Genomic DNA, 23,159 nt, shown 5'->3' on the forward strand with positions numbered 1-23,159 from the left:
GGTTCCCTAGCGAGTGTGAACGCCGCTCTTGTGAACGGGAGAGTCATCCTCGCACCGTTCTTGTGATCTAGATTGTAGAAATCTAGAATGCAAGCATCTGGACCTAGGTCTAGACTGTGTTTGTGATCGTGCAGAGCGTGATCATGAGACTTTTCCTCGTGAAGAGGAATGATTCCAAGGAGAGCATCGAGACCGGTCTCGTGAGCGCGAAACTCTAGGGCGTAAATGTCCTCTAGAAGAAGAGCGTTCGGATCGAAGATGACCTACGATCCACAGATCTTCCGATCGTCGCAAACTGTGATCAGGGGAAGTGTGTCCAGAAGGCCGAGGCGATGGCGATGGTGATGCTCGTCTTTTCGCACTGCCAGTGGTAGGAGCGTTGGTCCCCGGAAGATCAATACCTGCAACCGGCAGGTTCCTGTAGGAAGAAACAAAGGGTTGGAGGTTACAGGACAACAAGGTCCCATGATGGCGAGTGGGGTCGTCGTCAGTAGGAGGCCGTTGGAGAGGTGAACGCAAGCGATAACCTTGTCCATGCGTGGAAGGTCCAGAAGGTTACAAATGTACTTCACACAGTTCCAGAGCGTGAGATATTGACAGATCTGGAGAAGGGTCCTTCCTAGCACCGCGCTGAAGGAGACGCAGAAGTTATACCTTCGAAGGGGGGTCCCGCAATCCCTAAGGTTGGCCACACCTGCAGAACATCTGAAAAGGATAATGGCTCCCTGGCAGCTGGAGGTGAAGTTGCTCCTCTAGGGGAAGTAACAACCCCCCAAGTACTCTGGGGTTGCCAATGAGTTAGTCGGGCTGTGCTCCTACTCGATCGTCCCTCGGAAGAGCGTGAACGTGAGGGAGCTTTTGAAAGAGATTTGGGGGTGCGGAACGAAGAAGACCGCGCTTTCCTCACCCGAGGAAGAAAGATCACGGTTGACCTTCTTCTTATGCCATAAAATTTCTCCCATTGGGAGGAAGGCCACTCCCTACACTTTGCGCAGGGCGAAACCTGCTCGCAGCAATGCCCTCTGCACAAAGGACACAGAGAGTGCGGGTCGATCTTCAACGTTGACATGAAGGTACTGCACGCGGCACCCTCGCGGCCTTGACCGGTTCGCATGAAGGCGATTGAAGAAAAAACACGCACACCTGAAAGGAAAAAAAAATAAAAAAAAGTCCAATGACAATCTAGGGAGAGAGAGGACATGTCCAATCTCTACCGAGCCAAAAGAATAAAGTTACATACCTTACAGCTGTGATAAGGCAGGGTTGCCACTTCGGATTTTAAGTCTAATGGTTACCTTCCAGCTACATTGAAAGTTACTCCAAATAAATGATGGAAGGTTTGTTGCAATGGGAACAATTATAAAGTAATTTGTATTTTTACGAACTATAAAAACCTGAGTCCTTTACTATAAGATAATAGATAACAGCAGAGCTGAAACATGGCAGTTAAAATTATAACAAGGTGTAAACAACTGACAGCAGGGAGGCAACATGCAGGCTCACCTCCGTTGGCTCACTGACAAGAGGGACTTTCTCAGTGGCTGGTGATGGCAGGAAAGTTTGAGTAAAGGACTCAAGTTTGTATATTTAGAGAAAAAATAAATTACTTTCAAAAATTGTGATTTATTCCTATATGAACACAAACCATCATCCTGCGATATAAAAAACTCATCCTTAGATGGGAGAAAGTCCCCTTATCAAAGTGACTGGATACTTAACCCAGGAACACGAAACTCAAGCATCTTAGCGAGAGTAAAGGTTTCTTACAACTCAGGAATTTCTGAAGAAGAACCAGCAGGTTTCACAGCCCTGGCAAGTAATGGGTTTGTTAACGCCGTCACTTGAAGACTATTTATGATTATGAGTTTGCGTGGCTACATCACACCAACCCTCAGAAGGAGCATGAGGAAAAGACTCTACCCTGCTTGAGCATGTAATTGCTATGAGAAGTCTCAGCTTATCTGACTGTGAGATTGAGTCCAGTTGGGGAGATGTTTTCATGCTGTATCCCTAATAAGGGAAAGACTGAAAGGATTGACGGTAGTAGGGTGGCCAGGGCACCAGCCGCCCGTTGAGATACTACCACTAGAGAGTTATGGGGCCCTCTGACTGTCCAAACAGTACTGAATTGGATCCTTCTCTCCGGTTACAGTTTTTTTCCTTTGCCTACACATACACAGAATATTCTCTACATATTCTCCTCTGTCCTCATACATGCGACAACACTGAGATTACCAAACAATTCTTCTTCACCCAAGGGGTAACTACTGTACTGTAATTGTTCAGTGGCTACTTTCCTCTTGCTAAGGGTAGAAGACTCTTTAGCTATGGTTAGTAGCTCTTCTAAGAGAAGGACACTCCAAAATAAAACTATTGTTCTTTAGTCTTGGGTAGTGCCATAGCCTCTGTACCAAGGTCTTCCACTGTCTTGGGTTAGAGTTCTCTTGCTTGAGGGTACACTCAGGCACACAATTGTATTTAATTTCCCTTCCTCTTGTTTTGTTAAATTATTTATAGTTTATATAGGAAATATTTATTCTAATGTTGTTACTGTTCTTAAAATAGTTTATTCTTCCTGTCAAAATATGAAATAGATGTACAAAGCATAAATCAGGGTTACAAATAGTATAAGGAACTAAATGCAAACCCGATAAACCAAGAGATCACTAGTAAGCGACACAATGGCCACAGCGAACCCCCGAAAGGGAACAAACAAAAGACCAAACACGATTAAGAATAAAAAGTGTCGCTACCTTGAAATCCCAACCAGACAAATATAATACTCAACTTGGAAGCACGGATCTCTAAAACGTCGGATATCTTCCGAAAAAAACACAAAGCACACGAGCAAAACAAAACACGTCTGACCAACGCAAGTGCTGAAGAGGAAATGAGGATGGGGGGTGGGGAGATGTAGGGGTAGAGAGAGGGTATGTTGATGAAGGAGAGGTCTAATTGGTGAGGGATCTATGGTCGTGGTTCAATCACGCCCCAGTTTTCTATACCGACACTCAATGAGTGAGCGATCTAGGTTTATTCCTGGCATTCCATGCATCTCTTTTTCTCTGGTATATTCAGCAATAACTATGCCTTAGAAATGGTGCTAGAGGAGCATTTCACTGGGCGACACAGGTCCCTCGCCCAGAAATAGAGTTTTCCTTCGTCAAAATTCCTTATTTTTCCTTGATTCCTTTCCCTACTGGGCTATTTTCCCTGTTAGGGCCCCTGGGCTTATAGGATCCTGCTTTTCCAACTAGGGTTGTAGCTTAGCAATTAATAATAATAATAATAATAAAAGAAAAGGACAGTCATTCTTTGCTTTCATCACAGTCTTATATATAACTTCAGCCTTCGACTTGCAGTTACTGATCATGTGAGAGAAGCCAAGGTAATTCATACCACCTACTAAGCAGCTACAACAGGCCCTAGAGTAAACATGTCTAGGGACATGTGGGTCACATCCCGCAGGTAATATGCGGTGAAGGTCGTCTGACATTTTCACACCCCTGCCTGGAAAATCTGCATCACAGAAAAACTCCTCCAGAATGGTAGAGAAGTGTTGATACCTCTCACGTTGTGAGCTCTAACTCGTGAGTCTTCCGCGAAGATGAAGAGAGCATTCAAGAGATTACTTCTCAGCCTGAATGAGATCATATTCCTCGAGATCTTCTTGATTCTCCCTGTACTCAAAAGATATGTTGCAGCCAAGGTCTTGCGGTCTTTATGCGCTTGAGATAGCACCTTCGTACTCTCTCAGGACACAATAAAAGCTGGTCAGGGTTATCAGTTACATCCTTAAGACTCACAACTTGGAATGATAGAAATCTAGAATCAGGTACAGAAGGGTTCAGAGTTTTCACGACAAAATCTGGTACGAAAGAGAGAGAGCTCTACCTCCACCCTCTTCAATGGTTGATGTTGAGTGAGAGCCCATGAAGCTCGTTAACACACTTTACCGAAGGTAAAGTTTTCTTGAGAATAACAGAGGCTGCAAAACCTTCATTCTCATTTGCAACTGGAGGCAAAATATGACAAACGGGTGATGATCAACCATGCAGAGGAAGCGAACCTTATCCATGAATGTCCTCATGTGGGGGATCATCTACATCATTTTCAAGAATGTTGCTCCATTTCCCAGTGGGGACAGAGCTTTGTCTCATAGGATGGAGATTGGTTGTTGATCCCCACATCATGGCACCATTTCATCGGACCAAAACTTTTGAACCAGACTAATTTGTAGGCAAAATGCCGATAAAGGAGTCATAGAAAAATTTAACTCTTAAAATTCCAGAAGAGATTACTCAGTGTACTGAAGCAAGACTCATAGAGAGAAGTGATCCTCCTCAAATCATGCACATATGCTACTTACTAAACAGAGTATAAAAGACCTGTAATATAGATCTAACACATTTAATAGCAGATCCCCATTGCTTTCCAATTCTGATCTTACCAAATGTTTTGACTTAGGGGAGTTCATACAGATTTAAAAGGGATGCCTTTCAGCCTAAGTATTGCCCAGAGAGCATTCACAAAATTAACAAAGTCGGTAATCAACTCCTTCAGTTGTAGGGAGTTAAGGGGACCGTCCGCCATGTCCGCCATTTTTTTCTAATGATCCAAATTACACCATTTCTATATATGGTTTAGACATATATAATACCTTCATCATATAAAAATTTCAAGTCATTTGATCAAAAACTTTTGGATTTATTAGCAAAAATCATGATCTAAAATAAAAATTTAGGTACATTTTTCCCCACTACTATAATGCCGATTGTATTGAAACCTATGCCATAAAAACTACTCTATCAACCGAACAATTCTGTCGGCCAGAATTTTGAATTTCCTTTCTGTTTTTTTTAATGAATTTTTATTTTTTTTCTCTCGTCTAGACGGAAAATAATCATGAAAAAAAATATAAAAAGAAAATAAAAATTTTATCTGACAGAATTGTGGGATTTTTATTCTTCTTTTCAATGATATCTTTCCCTCTAATACATACATACATATACCAAGGCACTTCCCCCAATTTTGGGGGGTAGCCAACATCAAAAAAAAAAAAAAAAAAAAAAAAAAAAAAAAAAAAAAAAAAAAAAAGCCTAACAAGGGACTCAACCGAGTTCAGCTGGTACTGCTAGGGTGCCACAGCCCACCCTCCCACATTATCCACCACAGATGAAGCTTCATAATGCTGAGTCCCCTACTGCTGCTACCTCCGCGGTCGTCTAGGGCATCGGAGACCGCAGCAGGGCCTACCGGAACTGCGTCACAATCGCTCGCCATTCATTCCTATTTCTAGCACGCTCTCTTGCCTCTCTCACATCTATCCTCCTATCACCCAGAGCTTCCTTCACTCCATCCATCCACCCAAACCTTGGCCTTCCTCTTGTACTTCTCCCATCAACTCTTGCATTCATCACCTTCTTTAGCAGACAGCCATTTTCCATTCTCTCAACATGGCCAAACCACCTCAACACATTTATATCCACTCTAGCCACTAACTCATTTCTTACACCCGTTCTCACTCTCACCACTTCGTTCCTAACCCTATCTACTCGAGATACACCAGCCATACTCCTTAGACACTTCATCTCAAACACATTCAATTTCTGTCACTCCGTCACTTTCATTCCCCACAACTCCGATCCATACATCACAGTTGGTACAATCACTTTCTCATATAGAACTCTTTTTACATTCATGCCCAACCCTCTATTTTATACTACTCCCTTAACTGCCCCTAACACTTTGCAACCTTCATTCACTCTCTGACGTACATCTGCTTCCACTCCACCATTTGCTGCAACAACAGACCCCAAGTACTTAAACTGATCCACCTCCTCAAGTAACTCTCCATTCAACATGACATTCAACCTTGCACCACCTTCCCTTCTCGTACATCTCATAACCTTACTCTTACCTACATTAACTCTCAACTTCCTTCTCTCACGCACTCTTCCAAATTCTGTCACTAATCGGCCAAGCTTCTCTTCTGTGTCTGCAACCAGTACTGTATCATCTGCAAACAACAACTGATTTACCTCCCATTCATGGTCATTCTCGTCTACCAGTTTTAATCCTCGTCCAAGCACTCGAGCATTCACCTCTCTCGCCACTCCATCAACATACAAGTTAAACAACCACAGTGACATCACACATCCCTGTCTCAGCCCCACTCTCACCAGAAACCAATCACTCACTTCATTTCCTATCCTAACACATGCTTTATTACCTTTGTAGAAACTTTTCACTGCTTGCAACAACCTTCCACCAACTCCATATAACCTCATCACATTCCACATTGCTTCCATATCAACTCTATCATACGCTTTCTCCAGATCCATAAACGCAACATACACCTCCTTACCTTTTGTTAAATATTTCTCGCATATCTGCCTTACTGTAAAAATCTGATTCATACAACCCCTACCTCTTCTAAAACCACCCAGTATTTCTAAGATTGCATTCTCTGTTTTATCCTTGATCCTATTAATCATTACTCTACCATACACTTTTCCAACTATGCTTAACAAACTAATACCTCTTGAATTACAACACTCATGCACATCTCCCTTACTCTTATATAGTGGTACAATACATGCACAAACCCAATCTACTGGTACCATTGACAACACAAAACACATATTAAACAATCTCACCAACCATTCAAGTACAGTCACACCCCCTTCCTTCAACATCTCAGCTCTCACACCATCCATACCAGATGCTTTTCCTACTCTCGTTTCATCTAGTGCTCTCCTCACTTCATCTATTGTAATCTCTCTCTCTCTTTCTCATCTCCCATCATTGGCACCTCAACACCTGCAACAGCAATTATATCTGCCTCCCTATTATCCTCAACATTCAGTATACTTTCAAAACATTCTGCCCATCTTTTCCTTGCCTCCTCTCCCTTTAACAACCTTCCATTTCCATCTTTCACTGTCTCTTCAATTCTTGAGCCAGCCTTCCTTACTCTCTTCACTTCTTTCCAAAACTTCTTCTTATTCTCTTCATATGAATGACCCAATCCCTGACCCCACCTCAGGTCAGCTGCCCTCTTTGCCTCACGTACCTTGCGCTTTACTTCCACCTTTTTCTCTCTATATTTTTCATACTTCTCTACACTATTACTCTGCAGCCATTCTTCAAAAGCCCTCTTTTTCTCTTCCACTTTTACCTTCACTCCTTCATTCCACCATTCACTGCCCTTCCTCATGCTGCCTCCAACAACCTTCCTGCCACACACATCACTTGCAATCCCAACAAAATTTTCTTTTACTAACTTCCACTCCTCTAAATTGCTAGTTTCTCTTACTTTCACTTCGTCATATGTCATTTTCAACCTATCCTGATATTTACTTTTTACCCCCAGTTTTATTTGCTCTTCAACCCTCACTAGCTCCCTTTTGCATCCACCTACTCTATTCCCCCACTCTTTTGCTACAACTAATTTTCCTTCCACCAAAAAATTATCAGACATACCGTTAGCCATACCCCTAAACACATGCACGTCTTTCAATCTTCCAAACATTCTTTTAGTTATCAACACATAATCCATTAATGCCCTTTCTACTACTCTTCCATTTGCCACTCTTACCCATGTATACTTATTTTTATCTTTCTTTTTGAAAAAGCTATTACTTATCACCATCTCTTGCTCAACACACATATCTACCAGTCTCTCACCACTCTCATTTTCACCTGGTACGCCATACTTCCCAATGACACCTTCTACCTCTCCAGTGCCCACTCTAGCATTTAAATCACCCATGACAACTACATAATTCCTTCTACCTAGTCCTTCTACACACCTAGTTAATTCATTCCAGAACTCATTCCGCTCTTCTACACTTTTTATTATTATTATTATTACTTACTAAGCTACAACCCTAGTTGGAAAAGCAGTATGCTATAAGCCCAGGGGCTCCAACAGGGAAAATAGTTCAGTGCAGAAAGGAAAACAGGAAAATAAAATATTCTAAGAAGAGTAATAACAATAAATATCTCCTATATAAACTATAAAAACTTTAACAAAACAAGAGGAAGAGAAATAAGATAGGAGAGTGTGCTCGAGTGTACCCTCAAGCAAGAGAACTCTAACCCAAGACAGTGAAAGGCCATGGTACAGAGGCTATGGCACTACCCAAGACTAGAGAACAGTGGTTTGATTTTGGAGTGTCCTTCTCCTAGAAGAGCTGCTTACCATAGCTAAAGAGTCTCTTCTACCCTTACCAAGAGGAAAGTGGCACTGAACAATTACAGTGCAGTAACCCCTTGGGTGATGAAGAATTGTTTGGTAATCTGTGTTGTCAGGTGTATGAGGATAGAGGAGAATATGTAAAGAATATGCCAGACTATTCAGTGTGTATGTAGGCAAAGGGAAAATGAACCGTAACCAGAGAGGAGGATCCAATGTAGTACTGTCTGGCCAGTCAAAAGACCCTATAACTCTCTAGCGGTAGTATCTCAACGGGTGGCTGGTGCCCTGGCCAACCTACTTTTCTCACTACCTGGCCCATACGCACTGACAAACGCCCAACATTCCCTACCCAACCTAACCCTTACCCACATTAACCTAGATGATATCTCCTTCCATTCCAGTACTTTACCTGTCATCCATTCACTCAGCAATAAAGCCACACCCTCTCTCGCTCTTCCCCTTTCAATCCCAGACACTCTACCAGACATTTCACCAAACATCACTTCACCCTTTCCTTTTATCTTCGTCTCACACAAGGCCAATACATCCATCCTTCTATTCCTAAACATACTTCCAATTTCACATCTTTTACTCTCTATCGTACTACATCCACGCACATTCAAACACCCCAAAACTAGCGTGCGGGGAGCAAGTCACTCTAATATCGAACAAAAAATAAGTGAGAAAAATGTACCTAAGTGTGAATAAGTATGTTTTTGAGTTATGAGCTCCCAAAGATTTGCAACACATTTTTGCTTCTTTTCTTAAAGAAATCAAGATAATATTATGATAATTTTTATTCTTTATTCTTACATAAATGCACCCTAAACGAGGTATTTGATCCCTCAGTTTACTATTCCTATGTTAGAGTTACCAGCAATCTCTCCTTGTTGCCAGTGTTTTAGTTAGCAGGTTTCAGCTCTGTACTCTTATTCATGTTTCTTTCTTTCTTGGTTCTTTTATCTTGTTCTCCACTTACTTTTTGTTCTTTCTATCACCTTATGTAACATTGGCATAGCTATAAAATTCCACAGGACGTTGTGAAAGCACAATCTACTTACGAACTTCAAGTAAATAAACACATGCATTATAATTTCTATGTCTTTGGAAACTTTGCTGATGTTCTTGTAGCTGGTAGTTTTCATTTACCTGCCCTCTACCAATGCCTTTCATTTCTGCCAGAAGTACGATATATCGAAACATAAGAGTAAGAGAGAGAGAGAGAGAGAGAGAGAGAGAGAGAGAGAGAGAGAGAGAGAGAGAGAGAGAGAGAGAGAGAGAGAGAGAGAGATCATGAATATAATTTTGGAGTGATAGCATTTTGGTTTATATACTGTAAATGGCAGTTCAAATTGAGAGAGAGAGAGAGAGAGAGAGAGAGAGAGAGAGAGAGAGAGAGAGAGAGAGAGAGAGAGAGAGAGAGAGAGAGAGAGAGCAACCATTATTTGATTCTAAGAGAGTTGAACATCGGTAATATAGAATTTGTATAAATGGCAGTTTTAAATAATTCAAGATAGAGAGAGAGAGAGAGAGAGAGAGTGAGAGAGAGATGCACGGCTAGGCAATGTTTTATCGTGATAGATAGTCTTTTTATATGTACAGTTAAGTAAATCATTCCAAAAGCTTTTAAAGGTAGGTCCATTTGGTCTCTTGCCAGCTATCCATGATCCGTCATATAGACACAGCCAGGCTAGGTTGGGGGGTTATTCAGAGAAGACCTGAGAGTTCAGGAAATGGTCCCTTCTGTTTACAGTATTAAACATAAATGTGATGGAACTGATGGTTCCCTTCCCAACATTGAAGAGATTTAATCCAAGAAGGAACTGTCATATCATACACTTTAAAAACTCTATATATACAGTAATATCTGTTGATACGAAAGCTTCTGCATACAGAATTTCCATGCTGTGAAACGAGATTTTAAGATTTGTTTGCTTCATATCACAAAAAAAAAAAATTCATGTTACGAAGAGATTTGCCAGCCTAGTCGAGAATAAAATAGTTACCCATTAAAAATATAAGCAGGTTGAAGAAAACAGGTTGTTTATGCATGATACAAAACATACCTTTCTATAATATGGGTAACTATAATAATAGTACAGTACATATGTTACTGTATATTTTGCATATGTACAGTCTTTTACTATATGTATTGTATTATTTTCCCTTAACTATTGCATTATGTTCTAATAACTAATTAATTTAAAGGTATTAACAATAAGGCTAGGTATACTGAATGATTCAAATGTATTTGGCTGTACAGTATTTCATGTGGTTACACTATAGCTTTATTATAAAATTTAATGTGGTATTTTTGTAGGGTTTGGAACGAATTAGGAGATTTACATGTAAAACGTGACTCATAATACGAAACTTTCACGGAACGAAAGTCACCCCAGAACGAATTAATTTCATATCTTCAGGCAATACTGTAGCTTGAACTCATGAGTCTCCTTTATATACACTGAGTCTATGCTGTGCACATTGAAACAATGGCCATAGAACAGGGGAGAAAATATTCCTTTGGTAATTCATGTCATCTTGGCTGAGAGCCCCTGTTCTACCCTTTTACAGGAAAGCTGTTAGAGACCAAAGAGCATCTCCCAAAAATTTAGTTTTCCTTTTGCCAAAACTACTTTGTTCACAAACCTTTTGTAATGTAACTCATCTTATACCCTGCTAAGTGAAGCTAAATATAAAATATTGAAACAAAATAACTGTGTGCACAAGACAATTCTTAAAATTAAATTTTTGCAGTACAAATCCAACAGTTTCTTTATAATTTAATATCAAGCCTTGATAATCTTATAACTCTTCCTCAAACATTGCATGTATAAGAAGTAAGCATAATAAGGAAATCTCATAGCCATAACACATGTAACCTATCAAAAATAAAAGGAGATAAGCAATCATGTATTGCTATATCCCAACCTCAAGTGTATGAAAAGGAAAAATGGAGAGGGGAATATATTCACTAAAAATACAGGTAATCAAAAGCTGGTAATATCCACTAGAGAACTACAATCATATCAACATAATTTCAACTATATATGCAAACATAAAATAGTTGAAAATTACAAAAAGATATTTTCACATTAAAAGAAAACATGGTGTCTCCACATAAAGAAATATCTTACATCCAGTAACTTTAAGCAATCATTGAATGTTGGGAACTAGCAGACTTAAAGGAGTCAGAAAAACCTTTATACAAAATGGTTCAAAGTGGATATTAACAGATACAGTGGGTTTTCAGGTTATGACGACCTCATAACGTTTTCATGATAAGATGCATCTCCCATAAACTATTAAGAAAATGTGTTTCAATCTTTGATCCTTGCGTCATTATTACGAACAGCAGGACTAGTTCACGTAAATGGGTAAGACCAACATCTCGTTTTGGTGGTGAAATAAAACAGAGTAACGTGGTGCCACAACAAAAAAAGAAGCATTTGTGCATCCCTCAGTTGCTGATGCTATGCAGTTCTATATTGTTGCTGTCTCTGTGTTTGTGCATAAACTAGTTTGGACTGACATTTTGTCTGCGCTTTTCTGATCATTTTTTTCCCTCAACGTGGCTCCCAAGTGTAAGGAGAACGAAGATAGCAGTGTACCAAAGAAAAAGAAAGCCATCACCAAGTATGAGAAGTTAAAAGATTGTGAAACAAGCAGAAAAGGGGACAATCCTACAAATTACGTTCAATCGGTTGTCACCACAAATAGCAAGGATAAAAAGCGTATTCCTGATCACACCCGGGGATATGCTTTTATGTAAATCGACAGATTACAAAGCTGCATAGTGGTTCCATTATAAAGATAGAGATTATTAGTTCTTTGTCTGGAAGACCACAGCCAACGACATATAGCAGTAAGCCTCAGGGATCATTGTACCAAAAGCAAGAAGATAGCTTGCCATAATGAAAAACAATAAAGGGGAAGGAGGTGAAAATGAAGTGAATGTGGCCAGCAGGGGTTGGTTTATGGAGCAAAGGGGTGCACAAATTATCATAACAATAATGTTCAAGGTGAAGCTGCTAATGTGATGAAAAAGCAACAAATGGTAATCCTAATGTGTTGGTTAATATAATTAAGGAGGGAGAGTTTACCATGCTAAAGAGGCTATGGGTTTATATTTGAACCATATGCTAAATTGTGCTTACAAAGCTAAGGAGAAGACAGCACCAGGCCATAAATTTAGTGATGAGACTAACTTTGCCTCTTGGAGGGTAAAGCTACTGGTGACTACAAGCTGTGGCTGATATTTCAGGCTGAGAATTCAAGGGCATGCTAGGGCATTTAAAAGAGTCACCTGCCTTTCATCTGGAGATCCAACATGAAGGCATGAGTGACTCTTCAAGTATCAAAAAATTGATTTATTCACTTTTCTGCACCTGATGTGGAGCAGTACTAATCATCCAAGGGTTTGCCTTTAATAGTATTGTTAGGGATGGCCAATACCTTTTCCACTGTAAGCTTGGGTGACTAATGCAAATATCAATGTGGTTTACCTTCCATAGAATACCACTGAAATTTTGGCCTTGGGCACCAGAGAACAACCATTACGTGACTCTGAAGGGCTTTTACAAGTCCTACGTCATTCTTTCAACTGTAAAAGCATTGCTAATTCTTATGCTCAAGTGAAGCAGACAAACTTGAATGGTTTGCGGAAATAACTGTTCCCAGTTTGTGAATGATTATCTTTGCTTTGAGGAGACAATTGACTCTGTCACCAATAACAGAGCTGTTGACCTGAGTAGGACGCTTCATTTGGATGTGGATTCTAATGATCTAATGATGTCACAGAGCAACTGGCATCTAACGGAGAGGAGCTATCTGCTGAGAACCTCATTCAACTTGAGAAGCAGATAATTAAGAGGAAGAGAAAGACATACCCACCAAGAAATTGACAACCAAGAACATGACACAAGGTTTTGCACTAATACAGCAAGGGTTGGCAAAGCTTGATGTTGAGCACTCCAACACAGAGAGGTACAGTACAATAAGATCTACCAAGGGATCATGTATTTGCTGGTATGGTACAGGCAGATTGGAGCAAAAAAACTGTAAACACTTCTTCAAGAATGTAAAGTGTCCTGCAATAGATATTATACCCTCTACCTTCGAAGGTTCTTTATCTACTACAGCTCTATTAGTCATTTCTGAATTACCAGCCCAGTATCTTCAGCACCTTCTGTAGGTTCTCCAGACTCATCTGCCCTAGTTTTCCAACACCTTTTGAAGATTCACCGGACTGACTTTTCCTAAAATCTCAAGCAATTTCTGCAAGTTCTCCTTCCTCTCCAACTATCTCCTCCCATTAAACCTGTATTTCCACCCTTTCCAGTAAGAAAGCCAAATGTAGGAGTAAATATTTGTATTATTTTCTTTTTTACAGTTTCAATATATCCATTTACAGTATATTTATATCCTCAAATTTTTAGCCCTAGTAATGTTTTCATATCATAAAATATGTTTTCATGTTCTAGTTTAATGACTTTGATATACAGTATCGCATTAGCATAGGTAAGTAACTTCAGTGCTTATGTAAAGTACTGTATTTAGATGGGTTTTTACTTACTTCAAGATTCAAGTTACCCTATGGAGTAGGAACAGATTTCCGTTGTCAACCGAGAACCTTCTGTACATGAAAATTCATTTTTCTTAAGACTAAATATGTAAAATAAGATGGTTATCTTTACCTCTTGTGTCATATTTCCATGTAACTTTTGGAAAGATATAGCACCCTCATGTTCATCAACCTCTTCTTCAACATCATCCTCATCATCAGTGCTACTATCGTCCTCACTTTCATCTTCATAACCAGCTAAGACTCTTTCTGCTCGCCTAGTGAGAGATGATTTTTCTTCTTTCTTTGGCTTGTTGTCACTCCAGTATCTTTAAAAAATCAAACATTTGTTAAGAAATCAATAATATAAAAACATTATTTTGAATTCAATATATTATACCAGGCTAATTATACATCCATTTTCAAGTCCCTGTGATGGTAGTTTGAAGCATTCCCCGTTTTGTCTATAACGTAATGAGTTGCATTTAAAAAATCTACAACACAAAATCTTCAGAGGACTTTTTACTTGGGTTATTGAAAATCTCACTTGCCTTCATTAGAAACTTCCTCTTTATGAGGTTTTGCTTGATGCTAGCCTGGCAAATTGGTTAAAGAGGCTAAGGTTATGGGTAAAATTATGCTATAGGGGTTAGCAAAAAAGCTTTGCCCATTCAACAGGACTTTTAGAAAACTTATCCATGTGCTAACAAATCCAGAAACCCCTCTGGCTGCTTCCAGTGGTGCAACCAGTATTACTGTCAGGACAGAGAAGAGGACTATACTTTCAAGTTGTCACAATAATAATAAGGGATTTACTAATGCTGCATTACCCAGCAGAGAACAGACTAAACAGAATTTTAACAATAAAATTTCTTATTTCAATGCTGGTTTTCATGTTGCTTCTTCTCTAGAAGCACGCTTTAATCGACTCTTACCCGTAGAATTTGCACAATTTAATTTTACCATTTTCATTCAATTCAATAAATACATGCCCTTAATGAAGAAATGCAATATTCTAATAATGTGGTAAGAAGCCCAAAACTGTTGTGCCAGATACTTAGTCCCTTCAGTTTTGAAGTTGAGAAGGATGGTTAATAGAGTAACATTCCTTTTTTTATCAAAATTGTTTATTTTTATGAACTTCCCCTGATGTTCATATTGGTAAATTCCACACTCTATTAGAGGCAAGACACAGGTGAAGTTAAGAGATGGGATAATTTTAAGTGAACTTAAGGTACCATGGTTAAGATTTACTAACCTCGTCTAGATTACTTTCAACAGACCATCTTAGAATATCATTTGAAATATGAGACTCCAGATTATATCCTAAATATATTTAAAATACTGAACTGTAGATTGTCTCTACTTAAAATACTGTACTGGACTGTAGATTGTCTCTACTCAAAATACTGTACTGGACTGTAGATTGTCTCTACGTTATATTTTCTTTATCCAAATGATACTTTTGATTGATTACAAATTGACTGATAAATAAAACCCCACATAATTGCAGATAAGTTATAAACTGACTGAACTCAGAATTAATTAGATCATGTACCATGTCACAGCGATGGTGCCTGTAGTTTTGTCCTAATAAGACTGCAAGGCTTTTACTGGACATAAAAACCTGTTTTCAGCTGAAATACTTTTATCCAGTTTTAGAGAAGAGGTTGTTGATAAATATTCTAAGGAAATACTGAGGAAAATTTCAGCTACCGGGTAATGTAATTGTAATGAGAGTGGAAGAAACATTTTGTCAATGTAAAATACAAATACAGTATCTGAAGTGATTACCTGATTAGTCAAGCAACACATAAAAAAAAAGGTGAAACCATTTCAGTGGGAAAGAAAGGCCAATCTTAATGGATATATGGAAAATAAAATGGAAGATAATCCTGTTAGTGTGAAAAAATTAAGGCAAATCCTTAGACATATCATTTTTGGCTCTAAAGGAAGTTAAAAGAGACAAAATCGTCCTGCATTCCCCAAAGCCTACTTTGACAAAAAACAGTTGTGATTTACTTATGAGCTTAGCTGAAGCTAATGCCAAAACAAAGTGCTTCAGTCATGATATCTTGAAGTTAGATTTTTCAATTACTGTAGTTGAAATTTGGATCTTTTAAATACTGTAAAACCACATCCAAATTCCAGAAAATTAGCCTTACTATTGGAGTCTTTTCAATACTAAATCTAAATACATGCGCTCTAACAGTGGTTCACAACCTATGGTCCTTGGACCGGTGTTGGTCGTTGGTGTATAATTTGCTGGTATGCAAAATTGCTTTACTTGATACCTATTATCTTATTCATAACCTAAGAAAAATAAAAACAATGTCTGTCTAACCTTACATAATTCTATTTCAAAGAAGTAAATATTACTAAAAAAATAATGAAATGTACTGAGTGTGACTATTCTTTGTAATTTGCCCTAAAAATTGACAAATCTACTGTTGTTGCATATAACACAGTTTTAATCGTTTATGTAAGATTTTATGGAAGAATTGCTATTTACCAATAAAATGTGTGAATTTTGTAAAGGCCGTTGTACTCAATTCAGATTTGTTAACACTGCCATGTAAATTTATGGAGCAATATTGCTATTCCACACAGGTGTGCGATGGCTGTCGCGAAGTAAGGTTTTATTTAAAGCCCAATACACAGTATGATTCATGTATCAGCCTCGTGGTGCAGTAGTGGAGTTGATAAAAATTACTTGGTTAAACTGTACTGCAACACTGCTCACTTGTTTTTGCGCTAGCTGCCTAGTTGCAGTTCAGCTTTTATTGAGAGAGGATGTATGCCGATGATTTATTCTACCAGGAGACTCTACTGCTAATATCATTAAAATCATTACTACAGTGGAACCTCTACACACGAATGTATCTACATCCGAATTTTCCAACATCCGAAGTAAAATTCGAGCACTTTTTCGACTCTACACCCGAATTTTATTTCGACACACGATGTAAGCAATTTTTGTCGTACCAGTTGTATCCGAATTTTTCGACACGCGAAGTACAATTCGAACACGTTCCTACTCTACACCCAAATTTTTTTTCGACATCCGAAGTAAACAATACCCGTGCACGTAGATGGTACTCATAGCGCCGGATGTATTTTTTATTTCCGCCGATAGAAGGCAGCATTTCTACCTCGGAGGGACCCTCAATTAGCGTGGCTTGGGACATTCCTCTGTTCTCGTCGGCTTCGTGTGGTTGTGCCCTGTGCGTTCTGCTATTAACTGTGTTTTAATCGTGATTTTTTACGTTCATCCTTTAACGGTATTTTACGTAAATCATGGGTCCTAAAAGGCTTAGTTTTGCAAGTGGTAGTGGTAGTGGTGAGAAAAGGAATAAGGAAATGCTTTCTTTAGAAGTAAAGCAAGGAATTATTGAAAAGCATGAGCGTGAGTGAACTTGCAAAAGAACATCACGACGAACTTACTACAGAGGAGCTCAAGGAACTCTATGCTATGTCTGAGCACATGAGTGATGACAAGGAAGGGATCGAGGAGGTAGAACATGTGTTAGGTTCGGCGCAAATAAAAGAGGTGTTAGGAAAATATCAAGACGTGGTCGACTTCATCGACAAATACCATCCAAAGAAATTGCAGGTTTGTCGTGTAGTTGCGCAGTTTGATGATGTTTCCCTAATTTATTTTCGAAACATTCTGAAAAGCTGTACCAAGCAACTTTCTATCGATAGCTTCTTTAAAAAAACTACGAAGCGAACTCGTGATGAAGAGGAAGGAAGTGGTTCAAAGAAAACGGCAAAGAGTGAAGCGAAAGAAAGTGAAACAAAGAAAACGGCAAAGATTGAAGAGAAAAAAATTCAATCAATTTTAAGTGTAGAGCGAAAGTGATTAAAATTAATCATCAAAAAGAAAAAAAGAAAATGTAAAAAAAAATATAAAATATAAAAATAAAAAAAATAAATAAGCTAAGTTAGGTTAAAGTTCACTTAGTGTAAGTTAGAATAAGTTACGGTAGTGTACGTTTATCGTAGTCAACCTCTCTACCTCCTCGCCGCCCGTCCATCTCCTCTCTGCGTAGCAAGACCAACACCTGCGCTGGACTTTCTAAGGTAAAGTGACGCTAAAAACCCGTTTCTTATTTATTATTTCTTGATAATTATTCTTTTTTACATGTCTATTATCTAATTTAGAGTGCATATTGTCATGTGTAATTATGTGTAGTAATTTATTAAGGAGATATCATAGGTTTTTGGGCTCAACCACAGATTAATCCTATTTCAATGTATTCTTAAGGGAAAATTCGTTTCTACATCCGAACATTTTCTACATCCGAAGTCGGTTGTGGAACGGATTAAATTCGTATGTAGAGGTACCACTGTATTATCAAAAATAAATTATCATTAAAATTAATGAAGTGTTGGTCCTTGTCCACTTAATGAGACTATAGTAGGCAGTGAACTTTTAGTCACTGGCGCCGGAGTTGAGCCGTGCGGGCATCCTCTCACTTTGAATGGCCTATCAACTCGTTGGTATTGCAATTGTCTGTTGAAAAAGTCATTTTTCAGTGCATCCATTCAACACTGCTCACATCATGAATCATAATGTGTATGGTGCTTAACACTTATTCTTGAACTATGGCAATGAGTTACTAACATCTTTGAAACAGAAAACCTGACAGTGCAAATATGTTCCAAGATACTAGGGATTGTGGTGGCCGATGTGGTAACGTCCATGTGTGGTGAATACCACACTGGGGTTCGAGTCCCACTCAAACTCGTTAATTGCTCTGGTTGCTGCAATCTCACTATCCTTGTGAGCTGAGGATGGGGGATTGGGGGGAGCCTATTGGTCTATCTGCTGAGTCATCAGCAGCCACTGCCTGGCCCTCCTTGGTTCTAGCTTGGGTGGAGAGGGGGCTTGGGTGCTGATCATATGAATACATGGTCAGTCTCTAGGGCCTTATCCTGCTTGATAGGGCAATGTCACTGATCCTTACTTCTGCCATTCATGAGCAGCCTTTAAACCTTTAAAGTGGGTTGTTAAGTTGGCCTATTTGAGTACCATAGTTTTGCTTCTGATTCAGCTTAATTTACCGCTAGAGGGCAGGAATTATTCAATTTTTTTAAGATAAGATTGACGGGTTCAAAAGAGATTGCTGGTCTGGCATAAGAGGATCGATAGGGAGTGTTTTATTATGTTTCCCAGTGTAGCCTCAGTTGTTGATGATCAGAGAGAGAAATTAAGTATTTACAGTTTGAAATGTATCATTACAAAAAATTTCAATTCTCTCTCTGAGCCTTTTTTTTTCTTACTTTCCAGATGAAGAGAATCCATGAACATGATGTGAATGGGTTTGCAGTTTTTTCTTACGCTCAGATGAAAATATATGTATTTATTGCAAGAGAATCAGCTGAGTTGTCAAGTGACAAGAGATTACAATCTCTATAAAAGTAGCATAACATTGGTGACCAGTAAATTCCACTTGGTAAATTTCCTGATAAGTTAAATTCACGACGACATATTCCATGAAGATGAATCCCACTACAGTAAAACTAAAAGAAATATAAATTAGTCTCGATATTTATTCTATAACAATTAAAGGCCTTTGTTACACACTGCATAATAAATTCCTTGTTAATCAAAATATAGATTTCTGGGCTCAACCTGTGCCGGCCAGTGAAATGCTCCTAAAGCACCATTTCTAAGGAATATAACTGCTAAAATATTACCAGAGAAAAAATGCATAGGAATGCTAGGTTAAACTAGCTCGCTCACCTATTGGTGTCGGTATAATCTAGGGCGTAATATGACCAGAGGTCTCGTACCATTTAGATATCTCCTCTTCAAAATCCCTCAATAGTGAGGTGCGGATCAACCTCCCCTGCCGCGCAGACTAGTACTACTAACTCTACCCACGCTTGCCCAGCACTCCTTTTTAGCACCAGTTACGATAAGTTGGTTGTGTTTACCTCGGTGTTTTTTGGATTACTTTTCCTTTTCTACGCATCGATGGCGGAATCCCAAGTTACTCCATCGAAGTTAAGTACTTTATCCATGAGTTTTAAGCGTGAATGGGCAGTATAGCCTTTGTTTTATTAATTCAGAAGTGATTTATAGTGAATAGCGTTCCCGTTCTAACCGATCATGGTTCCACGGTCCTGCCCTTTCTCGCTAGTTCGTTCGTTATTGCTTTCATCATTGTTATTCGTTCGAACTTTTTAGGAGAGTTTTACCTTTACACCGATTATATGCTTTCAACTTAGTGTATCATTATCATTATACTATGGTATCAGTGTTACGTATCATTAAGGCTTCAGTTATGTTGGCATGCCTGCCTTCGTGCATATAGTGGATAGCGTTCCCGCGGGGAACTGTTTTGCTGTTTTTTCTAGGAGCATTTCACTTTGATGTTATAAATGACTATTAGTTTTATTTTCACTACATAGTTTTACGTTTTGGTTCGAGTGGGACTCTCGCGTGCTCTTTATTTGTGTTACTGTTCGGTATCTACCCGCTTCAGTAGTAAGGTTGGTACCCCTGTTTTCCATCTTCCAAGATGGCGTCATGCTCCCTCCCTTGCCACTCGCTCGAGTCCCTCTCTTGCCATATTAACTTTGCATGCCTAGTCTTTTTTACGTGATTACGCTTTTATTCATTATTTACTTTTAAGTATTTATAACAGTTCATATTGTTTTTATTGTCAAACTCCGTTATGATCATATTTTTGGGATTTTCCATGTTGTGTTGAGGGGATCTCCAGTTGGTAGCCCTGCCTACCACCACCTATCCACGTGATTCCCCTGTAACCCCCCCCCCACCCCTCCCAGAGCACGTCTCTCCTCTTACTCGATGGTTGTTGGCTATGACAATACAGGCCAAGCATGCTTGTTCGTCAGTCTTCCCTCAACATTCCGACATATTGAGGACCGAGATTATCTCACGGGGTGTTACATAGTCTCATTCATCCCGGGCGGTTCTCGTCCCCCCCCCCTCCCGTCGTCTCGATTGGCCATCAGTCGGGGGAGGGGGAAGGTCGGGACCGCCGGGGACTGTATCACGTGCCCCTATCCATGTAATCGGGCAGTATACCTAACGCCTTCTTGGTATGGCTTTTGCTTTTAGCTTAATGGAATTAGGAATGAGACCTTATCTATATGTTAGGAGTGTCCCCATCATACGGTACCTCCTGCCATTTTCGTTCGTGACATATTATTAACCTACAATCATAGCATTCTACACGAATCATTCCCTTCATCCCGGTACACCCGGTAGTCTCGTTGGTGGATCCCTTGGCTCCCCCAGCATTCTCCCACCGTACCCTCCCGTCATCAGACATTGGGACCTCCGGGCTTATAATACTGCCGGATCTGATGACACTGACACAGTTTATGATTCCTACTCTCCCTACGGGAACCCTATACTCTCACGGACGTTAATGTATAAGATCATAATAATGGGAGTTTTTTATTATATGTATTAAGGATGTAACTTTAAGTTTATTTTAAGTTTACTTTAAGTATTTCTGTTCCCAGCCCGGGACTATTATTTTTTTACTATTTAACCCCTTATTTATACATCCTTTTCTCATCCCCGGCTCTCCCGGGGTTCCTCTTGGAATAGTCTAAGGTTCTCTGCATGCTTAGTCTAAGACTAGGCATTTTGCTTTAATTTCAAGGTCAGGATCCTCCGGGGTCCCTTCTAGAGATATTAAGAAGGTGTTCATAGACTATTCCTTTTTACAGGTGGTCCGCTGTCGGATGACAGCCTGCGCGGCCGTCCTTCAACAGCCCTGCGGACATGAGGTCTGTAGATCTCACGTCGACTGTGGGATTCAAATGGATGACCTGATAGTTGCGACCCCGACAACTGCCTTGTCTGTTACGACCTTGTCTCCACCCTCTCTTCGGAATCAGTGAGTCCTCTATAGGTCATTTTGTCTACTTACATTCCTCTTGCCTTATATAATGAACCTTTGGTTATCATTTCTCAGCTCTGTCTCCCGGGTTTGCTAACCTTATCCCCGTTCTTTCAGAGTTCTCAAGCGGCAAAGACCACAGCAAGAGCCACCTTGAAAGTTTGGGTAGGCGGCTTCGCCCGTAACGTTAAGGCCAAGAAGCCTTACATCCTTTCTGAAGATTACTGCAACCTGATCTATCCTAACGCAAAATCTTCTGCAGCAGTGCCTAAAGAAGTGGCAGCCCCTATTATGGCCGACATTACAGCAACCCTGGACCTTGCTCTCGATCAGGATACTGACCTCGGTGTCGACCCCGACCCCATTGAGGACAATGTTGCAGCTTTGAATTTGGACTTGGAACCCATGGTTTTGGACGAACCGGAGACAGGTAAGGAGGTAGGTGAGGCAGGTGGGTCCGGCGCTAAGATCCCTCTTCTTAGCCCTTCTTTTTCTTCGGCATCTAATACTTCTTCCTTTCTAGGTTTTGATGAGAACCATGAATCTACCCCAAGATCACACCCAGTTCCTCCCAAGGTTAAGTCTCAGAAGAGACCCTTAGTTAGGACTCGCAAGAATCCTACACTTCCCAAAACAACCAACTCAAAGAAGACTTCCCTCCCCGGAGCCCCAAGTGGCTCAGCTAGCACCTCCTCTACTTCTCAGGACCCGGGAGTGCAGCCAACTTCCTCAGTTGCCCCGGCCAACTTCGACCCGGTGGCTCTCACTAATATGATGTCAAGGGTTGTCTCAGAACAGATTAGCTCAATGCTATCTGCCATTACCAGGAGACTGGACACCTTAGAAGGAGGACTGCCTCAACAACAGCAGTTCCTCATCCCGGACGCCTCAAAACTCCCGCCTTTCACTAAAAATAACCCGTGGAAAATGGCGCTCCACTGCCCTTTCACTGACGGGATGTTGACCATTGAAGGCTTTGGAACCCGGCCCATTGAGGACTTTGAATTCTTCCCTCCCGGCCTTCAATTCCCCTTCCCAGGCTTCGCCCTGCTAACGGAAGAAGCTCTTGTCCGGCTAGATAAGGTCCCTAAGGAGACCGTTATCTTCCCAAAAGAACAGGCTCAGTCTGTTTGGGTTAGAACCCTGAACGAGTGGGGTTGCACGAACACCATGCTGACTCCCCACAAGAGCACATACACTATGTTTCTTGTGGACGAGCAGACCCCTACTCCTTGCGTCACCAAGATGGTGGACTTAGCTCTTCAAGCAGTGGCCGAAGACAAACCTTTGCCCCAGCTTCGGGAGACAGACCCTACATCTCTTCTGCTCCCATCAGATAACGAATGTTGGCTTAACATTCAGTCAACATTTACCTCTGGTAAGTTATCTGCTGATTGTGCGTCGACGCAATTTAGTGAATGACTTCCAAGACTTCCCGAAACCTTAATTCGACTCGAGTTTGAGTCCCGGTCTAGGTTTAGCAGGAGCCTAAACATCTCGACGA

At 40.2% G+C, this 23,159-nt stretch overlaps 1 protein-coding gene across 1 annotated transcript in view; it reads right to left on the reverse strand.

The window, feature by feature from the left end:
• The window catches only part of LOC137639544 (ATP-dependent DNA helicase DDX31-like), a 327,968-nt gene that overhangs the window by 114,509 nt on the left and 190,300 nt on the right, over positions 1 to 23,159 (reverse strand). Inside the window, exon 9 of the mRNA XM_068371811.1 lies at positions 13,900 to 14,095. Within this exon, the coding sequence (XP_068227912.1) occupies positions 13,900 to 14,095 (196 nt within the window). The remainder of the gene's footprint in view (positions 1 to 13,899; positions 14,096 to 23,159) is intronic.

This window comes from Palaemon carinicauda, chromosome 4 (assembly GCF_036898095.1).
Source record: "Palaemon carinicauda isolate YSFRI2023 chromosome 4, ASM3689809v2, whole genome shotgun sequence".
Lineage (NCBI taxonomy): Eukaryota > Metazoa > Arthropoda > Malacostraca > Decapoda > Palaemonidae > Palaemon > Palaemon carinicauda.